Below are 13,909 nucleotides of genomic sequence, written 5' to 3' on the forward strand. Positions count from 1 at the left end.
GCCCCTTGATAACCAGCACACTTCTGTATGTTGTAAAAGTGTTACATGGTCGCTGCCCATATCATTGCATAATGCAGAAAATACACGAGAGTTCAGGGGCCTTGCTTTAACAAAGTTAACCATTTTCACTGTTGTGTCCAAAAGGTCAAGCTGTCAGGCATTCCCTTGGCAGCAAGAGCCTCTCGGTGGATGCTGCAGTGTACCCAAGTGTCGTCGGGAGCAACTGCTTGCATGGGCGTTACCACTCCACTATGTTTCCCTGTCATGGCTTTTGCGCCATCAGTACAGATACCAACACATCTTGACCACCAAAGTCCATTTGATGTCACAAAGCTGTCCAGTACTTTAAAAATATCTTCTCATGTTGTCCTGGTTTCCAGTGGTTTGCAGAAGAGGATGTCTTCCTTAATTGACCCCCCCATAAACGTAACGGACATATACCAGGAGCTGTGCCAGGCCCGCCACGTCTGTTGACTCATCCAGCTGTAACGCATAGAATTCAATGGCTTGTATGTGAAGCAGTAATTGTTTCAAAACATCTCCTGCCAAAGTCACTGATGCATTGTGAAGCAGTGTTGTTTGATGAAGTTATTGTCTGTATAGTTTTTTTGGCCTTTTCCCCCAGCATTGTCCCAGCCATATCCGCGGCAGCAGGAAGAATTAAGTCCTCCACAATAGTATGGGGCTTGACTGTCCTAGCCACTTGGTAGCTCACCATATAGACGCTTCTAGCCCCTTATTATTAATGGTATCTGTTGCGTTTATACAGTTGAGGTCGAAAGTTTACATACACTTAGTTATTAAAACTTGTTTTTCAACCACTCCACAAATGTCTTGTTAACAAACTATAGTTTTGGCAAGTCGGTTAGGACATCTACTTTGTGCACGACACAAGTAATTTTTCCAACAATTGTTTACAGACAGATTATTTCACTTATAATTCACTGTATCACAATTCCAGTGGGTCAGAAGTTTACATACACTAAGTTGACTGTGCCTTTAAAACAGCTTGGAAAATTCCCGAAAATGATGTCATGGCTTTAGAAGCTTCTGATAGGCTAATTGACATCATGTGAGTCAATTGAAGGTGTACCTGTAGATATATTTCAAGGCCCTACCTTCAAACGCAGAGTCTCTTTGCTTGACATCATGGGAAAATCAAAAGAAATCAGCCAAGACCTCACAAAAAATGGTAGACCTCCACAAGTCTGGTTCATCCTTGGGAGCAATTTCCAAACGCCTGAAGGTACCACGTTCATCTGTACAAACAATAGTACGCAAGCATAAACACCATGGGACCACGCTGTCTCCTAGAGATGAACCTACTTTGGTGCGAAAAGTGCAAATCAATCCCAGAACAACAGTAAAGGACCCTGTGAAGATGCTGGAGAAAACATAACCTGAAAGGCAGCTCAGCAAGGAAGAAGCCACTGCTCCAAAACCGCCATAAAAAAAGCCAGACTACGGTTTGCAATTGAACATGGGGACAAAGATCGTACTTTCCTCTGGTCTGATGAAACAAAAATAGAACTGTTTGGCCATAATGACCATTGTTATGTTTGGAGGAAAAGGGGGAGGCTTGCAAGCCGAAGAACACCATCCCAACCGTGAAGCACGGTTGCAGCATCATGTTGTGGGGGTGCTTTGCTGCAGGAGGGACTGGTGCACTTCACAAAATAGATGGCTTCATGAGGAAGGAATATTATGTGGATATATTGAACCAACATCTCAAGACATCAGTTAAAGCTTGGTCGCAAATGGGTCTTCCAAATGGACAATGACCCCAAGCATACTTCCAAAGTCGTGGCAAAATGGCTTAAGGACAACAAAGTCAAGGTATTGGAGTGGCCATCACAAAGCCCTGACCTCAATACCATAGAAAATTTGTGGGCAGAACTGAAAAAGCGTGTGCGTGAGCAAGGAGGCCTACAAACCTGACTCAGTTACACCAGCTCTGTCAGGAGGAATGGGCCCAAATTCACCCAACTTATTGTGGGAACCTTGTGGAAGGCTACCTGAAACATTTGACCCAAGTTAAACAATTTAAAGGCAATACTACCAAATACTAATTGTGTGTATGTAAACTTCTGACCCACTGGGAATGTGATGAAAGAAATAAAAGCTGAAATAAATCACTCTCTACTATTATTCTTCTCTCTACTATTCATTCTTAAAATAAAGTGGTGATCCTAACTGACCTAAGACAGGGAATTCTTACTAGGATTAAATGTCAGGAATTGTGAGAAACTGAGTTTAAATGTATTTGGCTACGGTGTATATAAACTTCCGACTTCAACTGGTCATGTCTTGCTACTCAAAAGTCGTCTTTATTCTCACTCAGAACTCCTGTGGTTTCTTTTTCAAATGACCATGTTTTGTTTCTAAATGTCTGCGCAAGAGTGAAGGTTTCCCGTGAGAGAGTAACGGTTAATGTGATTGGATGTTAATTATTTGACTAGGCTACCTGTATTTGACATTGTGTTGTTATTTCGCTGAACACTAGCTGGTTACATTTTATTTTTGGCAGTGAAACGAGGCTACTCAGACGAGAAAAAAACCTCACCCAAATGTATAGCCCCGTTGGAAAATGTAAATGTACTGTTTAAAAAAAAAAAAATGTGAATCACAATTTTAATTTGGCATACCAAAGACGGCATTGTGCCTACCCCAGTTTGGGAATACCTGGCCTACATGAATGAGTCCAAAAAAATAATCGTTCTCCCTCTTTTTGTAAACTCAATTAATCTTCCTAAAGGTACTAAATATTTATGTAGATTCCATTCAGCACACACAGGACAATGTGTATGTGATAAGTGTGACAAACTGCTGTGTGGTGTGTCATGTGGCACAGAGGGGGGGAATCATTCAGAGACCTAGTAAACAGATTCTTGAGGGAATAAAATTAAGCCCCCCACAGCCAGCCTCCCCTCCCAGTCCCCCAGCCTCGCCTCCTTGTCTCCCAGCCTCGCCTCCCTGTCCCCCAGCCTCCTCTCCCCGTCCCCCTGCCTCCCCTCCCTGTCCCCTCTCCCCCAGCCTTCTCTCCCTGTCCCCCAGCCTCCCCTCCCTGTCCCCCAGCCTCCCCTCCCTGTCCCCCAGCCTCCCCTCCCTGTCCCCCAGCCTCATCTCCCTGTCCCCCAGCCTCATCTCCCTGTCCCCCAGCCTCATCTCCCTGTCCCCCAGCCTCCCCTCCCTGTCCCCCAGCCTCCCCTCCCTGTCCCCCAGCCTCATCTCCCTGTCCCCCAGCCTCCCCTCCCTGTCCCCCAGCCTCCCCTCCCTGTCCCCCAGCCTCCCCTCCCTGTCCCCCAGCCTCATCTCCCTGTCCCCCAGCCTCCCCTCCCTGTCCACCAGCCTTCTTTCCCTGTCCCCCTGCCTCCCCTCCCTGTCCCCTCTCCCTGTCCCCCAGCCTTCTCTCCCTGTCCCCCAGCCTCCCCTCCCTGTCCCCCAGCCTCCCCTCCCTGTCCCCCAGCCTCCCCTCCCTGTCCCCCAGCCTCCCCTCCCTGTCCCCCAGCCTCCCCTCCCTGTCCACCAGCCTCCCCTCCCTGTCCCCCAGCCTCCCCTCCCTGTCCACCAGCCTTCTCTCCCTGTCCCCCGGGCTCCCCATTAAAAATGATTAACTAACAAACACTTCAAAGCACCATAAGCCGTAAATCAGCCCTGGTAACAGTAGGGAACCCAACAGCCTCTGTGTGGACCAACAGCACAATGAGGGCCTGTGTGGGAGAGTACAGTATAGACTGGGAAGAATGGCACATAAACACGAAAACGCACACTCCCGCTGAGGGTGAGAATGAGAGCGCAGAGCAGTCCTGTAGGATCAGGGCAGACAGGCTTCAGAGTCTCAGCCTCCTAAACTCACCACATGGACTGAGACTGAGGTTTCCCCACAACCCACTATAGAAGCCATACAGAGCCAGCCAGGGGGTCACTATAAAACCTCACTACTGGGACCTACAGTATGCACTAAACTAAAAGCACAGTGACCTAATAACTACAAAACACTAAATAAATAGGTCACTGGAACAATAACTCAAAGTCGGTCAGACAAATCCTGTAGCCTAGCACAACAACTCAATAGATTAGCAAATGTGGATAAGAGTGGCTTGGCTATCCAGACTGACCCTGTCAACCACCAAGACCAGAATAAGCAGACTGGACTAACAACATCATGGCTTCAATCCTATCTCTTTCTCTATACTTTCGCCCTGGCCTGGCTGCGGGCCTTATCTCAGTTTCTATCATGTGGTCACTGGCGATTACACACTTAGAATAGGGATTAGAGACTAGCGCAAGTACTGAACCGTACAACATTCACACACACACACACAGAGTCTGTGACAGCTTTTTTCCACCAGGCAGGTGCAGTCATGATCATGGCTTGAATTCAATCTCTACAGTACCACGGCCCTGCAATGATTGCCGCTGCCGCTTCTGCTTCCGCTGCCCACACATTTCTCATTGCAAAATGTATTGACAGATGGTACTGTTAGGTCTGGTATTCAGCATCCACTGGGAAGTGGTGATGAACACTGATCACACAATGTCCAAAACCCTCAGTGGGTTAGACGCAGAAAGAGAATCATGTCAGGGTTTGAATAGAATGTTATACATATATGGGGGATACAATCTTCCCAGATCTGCAGATTTTGCTGCGAGGAGGCAGAGTCATTAGATCATTTATTTTGTAGCTCTTTTTTTGATCAAGTCCAGGAATGGCTGAAGAATTGCAACATTTACCTAGAGCTAACACTGCAGATACTGTAGCAATACTGGGTGATTTAAAAAGGCATAGTCAATCGATCAATAGTATAATAATTATTTTAGCTAAAATTTTTCTTTAATTTACCATCTGTAGAAACTATGAGAATAGGACATTCCGTAACTTTTGTGAAGCATCACAGCACAGTTGAAAAATATATGGCAAATAGAAATCCAAAATGGATGGTGTTGAGAGATAGATGGGAGGGGCTGAATGGAGCTGAAGGGTGGGACTAATACCAACAAGATAACCAACGTAAAACATACAGGGTCCCCCAGCCTCCTTGTAAAATGTATGTAGGTTCAGAACTTTTGTGAAATAGCACAGTTACAAATAGAAATCAGATTGACATCAGAAATAGAGGAAGGGCTAAAAACAAACAAAATATAACTATTGTAAAATAGACTGTAAAATGTGTATAGTATGTATAAACTGGAAGTAGAAGACTAAGTCTTATTGTTTATTAGTTTAGTCCATTTGGTGGAGGGGTGGTAGGGTTTGCAGGGAATAATAAAGGCAAATATATTGGAAGAACTGTGCAGATGCAAAGTTTGGAAACAGAATTACGGTCAAATCTCCCTCAGTTTTTTATGCGACCACGTACTTCAAAAACTTTGGTAGATATCGACTCCGAATTGAGGATTCAAAGATGTCTGCAGATAAAAATGGGGTGTCAGCCATATAATGACACCTTGAGTTTGAAACAATCTCTTTTGGTTATTGAACTACAATAGGTGGATTTACATCCGTTAAGATAACAGAATTCTGGTAACGGATCATGGGTCCCTGATCTGTACTGGGTAATTCCACCAATTAGCTGCCTTTTGAGTAGCGTAACTTGTTTGGGGGAAGAATTGTTTTATTTTAAAATTACATTATGTCATAATTATCATCATTATGTTCATGTTCAACTTAATAAAAAAACACTTTCTCCCATCTCAAGGGGTTAAATAAATAACAAATCCTATAGTAACTGCCTATTTAGTGCCAAATAAAGTAACAGGGTTGATAGCATGGCTATCTATGGGTAACAGGGATGACATGTTACACTCAGTTTTCCACCACAAAACACCAGAAAATGGCCAAAAAGAGTAGAACCAGCTCACCTATTTTTACACTATGATTTGACTATTAGCTGGTCAATGTAAAAAAAAAAAAGTTAAAAAAAAGGGAATAGTTTCACCATATTAAAACGACAGTTCAGTTCACGTAACAGGGTTGACCTTAAAATGAGGGACAGTCGGTTGTTCGTTTTTAACCTTAACATTCATTAAATAATATTCAGAAATTCAGAAACTACTTTGTCAAAGCAACAAAATACCTAGGGTTTACAATGATGGTGAATACTTCAATAAAATATCATTGAAAAGCTTCAATCTGGTACGTTAATGCTAAAAGATATACATCAAGAAACATGACGCTTACGTGTATACAGTACATTGCATTCAATTGGGGGAAGATTAGTGTCAATATATTGACGCCAAGAGATACACATCAAAGACATGATGCCTAAGTGAATACATTTCATTCAATAGGGGGGAAATTAGTGCAACAAAATTGATTCATAGAGATATGCGTCTGTCTATGATGGCTAAGTGCCAACAAAATCCAAAACAGTTTCACATTGTGGAGATTGCTGGTCATCTCAAAACAGACTTTTCTAATCCAAATTTGCCCCATTCATTTTTTGTTGTAAAACTATAATTTAGCTAACACCCCATCTACTTTTGTGACTATGTACCATTTGGTTTTGAAGTAGGCTGTCATAAGAAGCTTCACCATTTCAACAACATGTCGTAGGCTATTATACAAGGACTTTCCAGATGATTTGCAGCCGCTGTGTTAAAAAAAAAAAACGGCTTTTTCTCTAATCTATTGATGATCAGATTCTTCAGTCGTAACTGGTTCTGTTGCGCTCACATTTTGCAGGTGATAGCAGTGGTAAAGTTGTCTACAAACGCTGTGTCTTTTTTAACAATAGCATACATCAAAACGTCTCCAGTGCTGCTGCATGGGCTCATTCGTTGTCTTGCTATCAATTACACAGGCTGTGTGACCTATTTCTTTGACGACCCATATAGAATATCTGTGCATTAGTGGTGGGGTAGGCTAAATAAATACAACAGAATAGGCCAAATGAAAATAAGATTGATAAAGGAAATGAAAAAAGCTGCACGCCCAGAGCTCGTGGCTGAGCACGTGCTGAACAATCCCATACGTGAAATGTGTTTCTAGCCTCAACCGTTCTACCGATGTCACTCGAAAGGACCTTAACTTTAGGTCAGGCTTCAAATGAGGCCTGCCTTTTTGCCATGTAGTGGGGGAGGGGTGAAAATAAAAAACAAATAAATATATACTTTTTTTTAGCCCTTTTTCAGCCCAATTTCATGATATCCAATTGGTATTTACAGTCTTGTCTCATCGCTGCAACTCCAATACGGACTCGGGAGAGGCGAAGGTTGAGAGCCATGCGTCCTCCGAAACGCAACCCAAACAAGCCGCACTGCTTCTTGACAATGCCCACTTAACCCGGAATCCAGCCGCACTAATGTGTCGGAGGAAACACCGTACACCTGGCGACCGTGTCAGGAGTCAGTAATGGGACAAGTACATCCCTGCCGGCCAAACTCTCCCCTAACTCGGACAACGCTGGGCCAATTGTGCGCCACCCCATGGGTCTCCCGAGCGCGGGTGGCTGCGACAGCGCCTGGACTCGAACCCAGAATCTTTAGTGGCCTTAGACCACTGCGCCATTCATGAGGCCGAGTTTAACATTTATGTACACTACCATTCAATAGTTTGGGGTCACTTAGAAATGTCCTTGATTTTGAAAGAAAAGCACATTTTTTGGCCATTAAAATAACATCAAATTTATCAGAAATACAGTGTAGACATTGTTAATGTTGTAAATTATACAGATTTTTATGGAATATCTACATAGGCGTACAGAGGCCCATTATCGACTCCGGGAGGCGGGCATTCTAGGCATCTTCTGAATACCACCCCTACCTATCTTCTGAATACCACCCCTACCCATCTTCTGAATACCACCCCTACCCATCTTCTGAATACCACCCCTACCTATCTTCTGTATACCACCCCTACCTATCTTCTGAATACCACCCCTACCTATCTTCTGTATACCACCCCTACCTATCTTCTGTATACCACCCCTACCTATCTTCTGTATACCCCCCCTAACTATCTTCTGTATACCACCCCTACCTATCTTCTGAATACCACCCCTATCTATCTTCTGAATACCACCCCTACCTATCTTCTGTATACCACCCCTAACTTGTCACAACACAACTGATTGTCTCAAACGCATTAAGAAGGAAAGAAATTTCACAAATGAACTTTTAACAAAGCACACCTGTTAATTGAAATGCATTCTAAGTGACTACACTCTATGCCAAGAGTGAGCAAAGCTGTCATCAAGGCAAAGGGTAGCTACTTTGAAGAATTGGTTTAACAATTTTCTGGTTACTACATGATTCCATATGTTATTTCATAGTGTTGATGTCTTCACTATAATTCTACAATGTAGAAAATCGTCCAAATTAAAAGAGAAACCCTGGAATGAGTAGGTGTCCAAACTTTTGACTGGCACTATATACACATACAATATGACCAAAAGTATATGGACACTTCCTTGTTAAACATTAATATGGAGTCGGTCTCCCTTTTGCTGCAGTAACAGCCTCCACTCTTTTGGTAAGGCCTTCCACTAGATGTTGGAACATTGCTGTGGGGACCTGCTTCCATTCAGCCACAAGAGCATTAGTGAGGTCGGGCACTGATGTTGGGTAAGGGCCTTCCCCAAACTATTGCTTTAAAGTTGGAAGAACACAATTGTCTAGAATGTCATTGTATGCTGTAGCTTTAAGATTTCCCTTCACTGGAACTATGGGGCCTAGCCCGAACCATGAAAAACAGCCCCAGACCATTATTCCTTCTCCACCAAACTTTACAGTTAGCACTATGGTGTATATTTATACTCTGGAATCCGACACTGCTCATCCTAATATTTATATATTTCTTAATTCCATTATTTTACTTTTTAGATTTGTGTGTATTGTTGTGTGTTGTTAGATATTACTGCACTGTCGGAGCTAGGAACACAAGCATTTCGCTAAACCCGCAATAACATCTGCTAAATGACGCCCTGGAACAAAGCTACTGCCTCAAGCATTGTACACGACCAACAAACATCTACAGGTTGCATGCGCACATAGAGTACCATCTGAGATGCAAAATACCATCTAAGATGCACGCTTATGCGCTTTGAGGTTCGCAGACCAGGCGCCGTCAGCGCTCATAATCACTGCTGGATGCTTCTCAGCTAGCTAGCCATTGTAGCCAATTTATCAAGGTGACAGCTAAAGCACAAGCAACTGAGATTTATTGGTTGTAGTGCTAGCTAACTCTCCCAAGTTTGACCACTGCGATTGTGTACTGCATCATCCATTTCGTATGATATGTTACGTCCTTTTTTTCGGGTGCAATTCGTATGCTATTTTACGAATCCAATTCATACAATATGTTATGAACTTGTTGTGCTTAAGATCCCAGACTGCATCTTTAACTAGAGAGAGAAAGAAGAGAGAGACAGAAAGAGAGAAAGAGGGAGGGGTTGTCCAGACTGCTCCACACTCTCGCTTTGACCACAAGACACAGAAAGAAAACAGTTATGAGCTAAACATAACAGTATGCCAGTGGAAGGGAGGACAGTAGAAGGTGACCCTGTGGTTTGTGACTACTGTGATTTGTCATTGTAACCAATTCAATTGCAGTAATTCCATTGGTGATTTTTCTGTAATTCTGTTACCAATTTGGTAACAACAATGGTATAAGTAAAAACACTATAACTAATTGATAGGTCTACCCTTTACTTGTTACTTCTGCGAACTTTCATTATCGGAGAGAAATTAGAATGTGGGTTTTTGTTAATGGCATTAAAAGGCACAAGGCAATGTTTCTTAAGTCATTTCAAGTGTTGATATGAGATGGCAGGGGTCTTTACTTCAACACGATTGTTGACATAAATACTTTTTCTGGTAGTCTAGATGTTTTCTAAGACCCCTTTTCCATCTGTTTGACCAGAAATCAAAGCCATTACCTATTCATCATTTTTATGATGGAAAATTGTTGAAAAATGTATCTATGGCTTAATTTCCCAAAAATATAGATATAGCTTTCATTTGACACCCAATTTATCATGCTGCTAAGAACTTCAAATGTTGGGTCCTTTTACATGGTCCTTTTAAATGTATTGCACACGCAATAGTGTAATGCAATGTGCATGAGACAAAAGGCTGAATTAATTGAATTTGCAATCTATTGTAGATGTTTTATTTAATGTTTTATTATTTTTATTATTATTATTATTGTCATCATTAATAATGAATTATCTTATCTAAAAGATAGATACAATTTCCATTTGAGCTTGATGAGACATTATGGCGCGTGGGTGACGCTGGCTCTATAGGCCTACTAACCAAAGATGATGAAATAACGCTGTAGTTTTACAACAGTAGCCTAGTACACCCAGTGTTTCCGTTTGGGTGAGTCTCGTGCGGCTGCCAAGAGAACAGTGCATACTACGATATCCTTATGTGGCGCAATCACACTGGACACAAACGTCATTTCAACGTCAATTCCGCGTTGGTTCAACGTCATTTCATTTAATTTAAACAAACGTGTATTCAACCTGTGTGTGCCCAGTGGGATGCAACGTGTAGGCTACAACAGTTCCAACATCTAATCGTGCTTAGTGTGGTAATAGTGAATTGCATCGGCTTGGATACTTACAGATGCAAAGACAGGCTATCAGCTTCGCCCCATTCTCGGGCACTGGGCAGTCAGGGAAAATGGGCTTGAGAAGGTAGGTAGCGAAGACGTACGCGACAATGTACTGCGATGATGGCCGGATGATGAGCAACTCGATCCACAATTTCAGGAAAGCCGGCAGGGAACCATACACTTCAAGGATGTAAGCATAGTCTCCACCTGATTTGGAAATAGTGGTGCCCAGCTCAGCATAGCACAGGGCACCTATGGTTGAGAACACTCCACACACTGCCCAAACAATAAGGGACAGTCCGACTGACCCGGCTTCCTTTACCACTCCAGTCGGGGTCACAAATATACCCGAGCCGATAATGGTACCCACAATGATAGCTACGCCATTCACCAGGGTAATGGTTCTCTCTAGGACAACCTTATCTTCGCCGGGTACAGATACCTTGTCCGGGCTTCCCGGTGCGCCTCCCGTTCGGCTCGAGTTTCCATTCTCCCCTCCGGACGGAGAGAGCATCTTCTCCGTAACCTCCTTGTCTTCCACATCCCGGTCAACTGACGAATTCGAATTTCTTTTCTTTAAACTAGACATTGCTCGATCCTGTGGGGACACAGCTTTTAGCGTGCTGTCTGTGTCTCTCCTTGCGTTGTTTTTTCTATTCAATGTCTATGATTCTGTCTGAGTCGCTCCTGTAGCACAAATACACGATGCTGACACGGAAAAACGTGCTTGCTGTGTCAACGCAACTCTGTGTATAAAGGACTCGAGTAGAATGCATCAAGGGGAGAATCGCAAGTGCCCTGTTGCGTCCTCTCTCCTTACCTCCCTCCCATTGGAAAAGGTCAGAGGGGCGGGATCTCTGGCTTTTTCATTCAAATTGTCTTTGAGGACGCGACGACGAACATTTGAAATTGTCATATGGGCCAGTCTCCTTCTTTTTTTGCCTGTCATGACAGCGTCACAAATCCACCACAAATGATGCTGCTGAGTTGCTAAATGTGAGACCGAAGCTTTTACGCCCTCTAGTGATGTTTTCGCTGAGACAAACCGTTTAAGGGCCCAAACTGCCAGACAAGTTGAAATGCTTTTGTTGGCATTCTCTGCTAGGCAGTTAAAGAGTGAACTGAGATCATTTTAAGGAAAATACAAAATGGCCATTGTGGTAAAGACGCACTAGTTGCCAATCCATACACATTCCTTTCATTATGTGACATGTTGGCCTTTGTTTATCAGTGCCACATTAAATATATCACAAGTAGTCCATTTAACTTTAATCCTTGACATTTCAAATAATCTAGAATGTTTGTTTATGGTAATTCTTGTTAGTTTACTCAATATATTATTGGGGTATACATTAATTTAGCCTATCGCTTTCATTCTACAAGTGGACATGTAGCTTGAAGAGCTCACAAACTGCACTGCCTACACTTATGTGGAATTCGTTTTGGTTCGTTAAATTCCATTTACATGTTTTATGTAAATTTCTTAATTGTCTATTGTCTGGAGCGCTTCATGTAGGCCTATGCATTATGTGTGAACGGGCGCACATAAAAGTACCTAGGCTAGAGCTGCCGCAGAAATCCCACTATGCCCTCGTACGAACCATCAAACAAGCAAAGCGTCAATACAGGATTAAGCTTGTATCCTACTACACCGGCTCTGAAGCTCGTTGGATGTGGCAGGGCTTGAAAACTATTATGGACTACAAAGGGAAACCCAGCCGTGAGCTGCCCAGTGACGTGAGCCTACTAGACGAGCTAAATGCCATCTATGCTCACTTTGAGGTAAGCAACACTGAAGCATGCATGAGAGGACCAGCTGTTCTGGACGACTGTGTGATAACACTCTCGGTAGCCGATGTGAGCAAGACCTTTAAACAGGTCAACATTCACAAAGCTGCGGGGCCAGACATTACCAGGACGTGTACTTAAAGCATGCACGGACCAACTGGCAAGTGTCTTCACTGACATGTTTCAAGCAGACCACCAAACTTTGGTCCCTGTGCCCAAAGAGGCGAAGATAGCCTGTCTAAATGATTACCGCCCCATAGCACACACGTCGGTAGCCATGAATTTCCTTTAAAGGCTGGTCATGGCTCACATCAACAGCATCCTCCCGGATACCCTAGACCCACTCCAATTCGCATACCGCCCCAACAGATCCACAGAAGAAGCAATCTCAATCGCACTCCACACTGCCCTTTCCCACTTCCCACCTGGACAAAAGGAACACCCATGTGAGAATACTGTTCATTGACTACAGCTCTGCGTTCAACACCATAGGGCCCACAAAGCTCATCACTAAACTAAGGACCCTGGAACTAAACACCTCCCTCTGTAACTGGATCCTGGACTTCCTGACGAGCCGCTCCCAGGTGGTAAGTGTAGGCAACAACACGTCTGCTACACTGATCTTCAACACTGGGGCCCCTCAGGGGTGTGTGCTTAGTCCCCTCCTGTACTCTCTGTTCACCCACGACTGAGTTGCCAAACACAACTCCAACACCATCAGTAAGTTTGTTGACAACACAACAGTGGTAGGCTTGACCACCTAATGATGAGACACCCTATAGGGAGGAGATCAGAGACCTGGCAGTGTGGTGCCAAGACAACAATCTCTCCCTCAATGTGAGCAAGACAAGGAGCTGATCGTGGACTAGAGGAACAGGTGGGCCAAACAGGCCTCCATTAACATCGACAGGGCTGTAGTGGAGCTGGGTGAGAGTTTCAAGTTCCTTGGTGTCCACATCACCAACAAACTGTCCTGGTCCAAACATACCAAGACAGTCTTGAAGAGGGTATGAAAATGCCTATTCCCCCTCAAGAGACTGAAAAGATTTGGCATGGGTCCTCAGATCCTCAAAAAGTTTTACAGCTACACCATCGAGAGCATCACCGCCTGGTATGGTAACTGCTCGGCATCTGACCATAAGGCGCTACAGAGGGTAGTGTGTACTGCCCAGTACGTCACTGGGGCCAAGCTTCCTGCCATCCAGCACATATATACTAGGCAGTGTCAGAGGAAGGTCCAAAAAATTGTCAGACTCCAGTCATCCAAGTCATAGACGGTTTTCTCTGCTACCACACGGCAAGAGGTGCGGCAAAGGCGTCTTAACAGCTTCTACCCCCAAACCATAAGACTGCTGAACAATTTATCAAATGGCCACAAGATTATTTATATTGGCAACCCCCCCATTTGTTTTTTACACTGCTGCTACTCGCTGTTTATTGTCTATGCATAGTCACTTCACCCCTACCTACATGTACAAATTTACCCTCGACTAAGTTGTACCCCAGCAAATTTACTCAGTACCGGTACCCTCTGTATGCAGCCTCATTATTGTTATTTTA

At 43.8% G+C, this 13,909-nt stretch overlaps 1 protein-coding gene across 1 annotated transcript in view; it reads right to left on the bottom strand.

Annotated features, from left to right (window-relative positions):
- The window catches only part of slc7a5 (solute carrier family 7 member 5), a 31,076-nt gene extending 18,309 nt beyond the window's left edge, over positions 1-12,767 (bottom strand). The window contains exon 1 of the mRNA XM_021568487.3: positions 10,571-12,767. Within this exon, the coding sequence (XP_021424162.1) occupies positions 10,571-11,150 (580 nt within the window). The 5' untranslated portion in view covers positions 11,151-12,767. The remainder of the gene's footprint in view (positions 1-10,570) is intronic.
- Positions 12,768-13,909: the final 1,142 nt, after the last annotated feature.

Source organism: Oncorhynchus mykiss, chromosome 2 (genome assembly GCF_057628025.1).
Source record: "Oncorhynchus mykiss isolate SJ-2025 chromosome 2, ASM5762802v1, whole genome shotgun sequence".
In the NCBI taxonomy this organism is placed as follows: domain Eukaryota; kingdom Metazoa; phylum Chordata; class Actinopteri; order Salmoniformes; family Salmonidae; genus Oncorhynchus; species Oncorhynchus mykiss.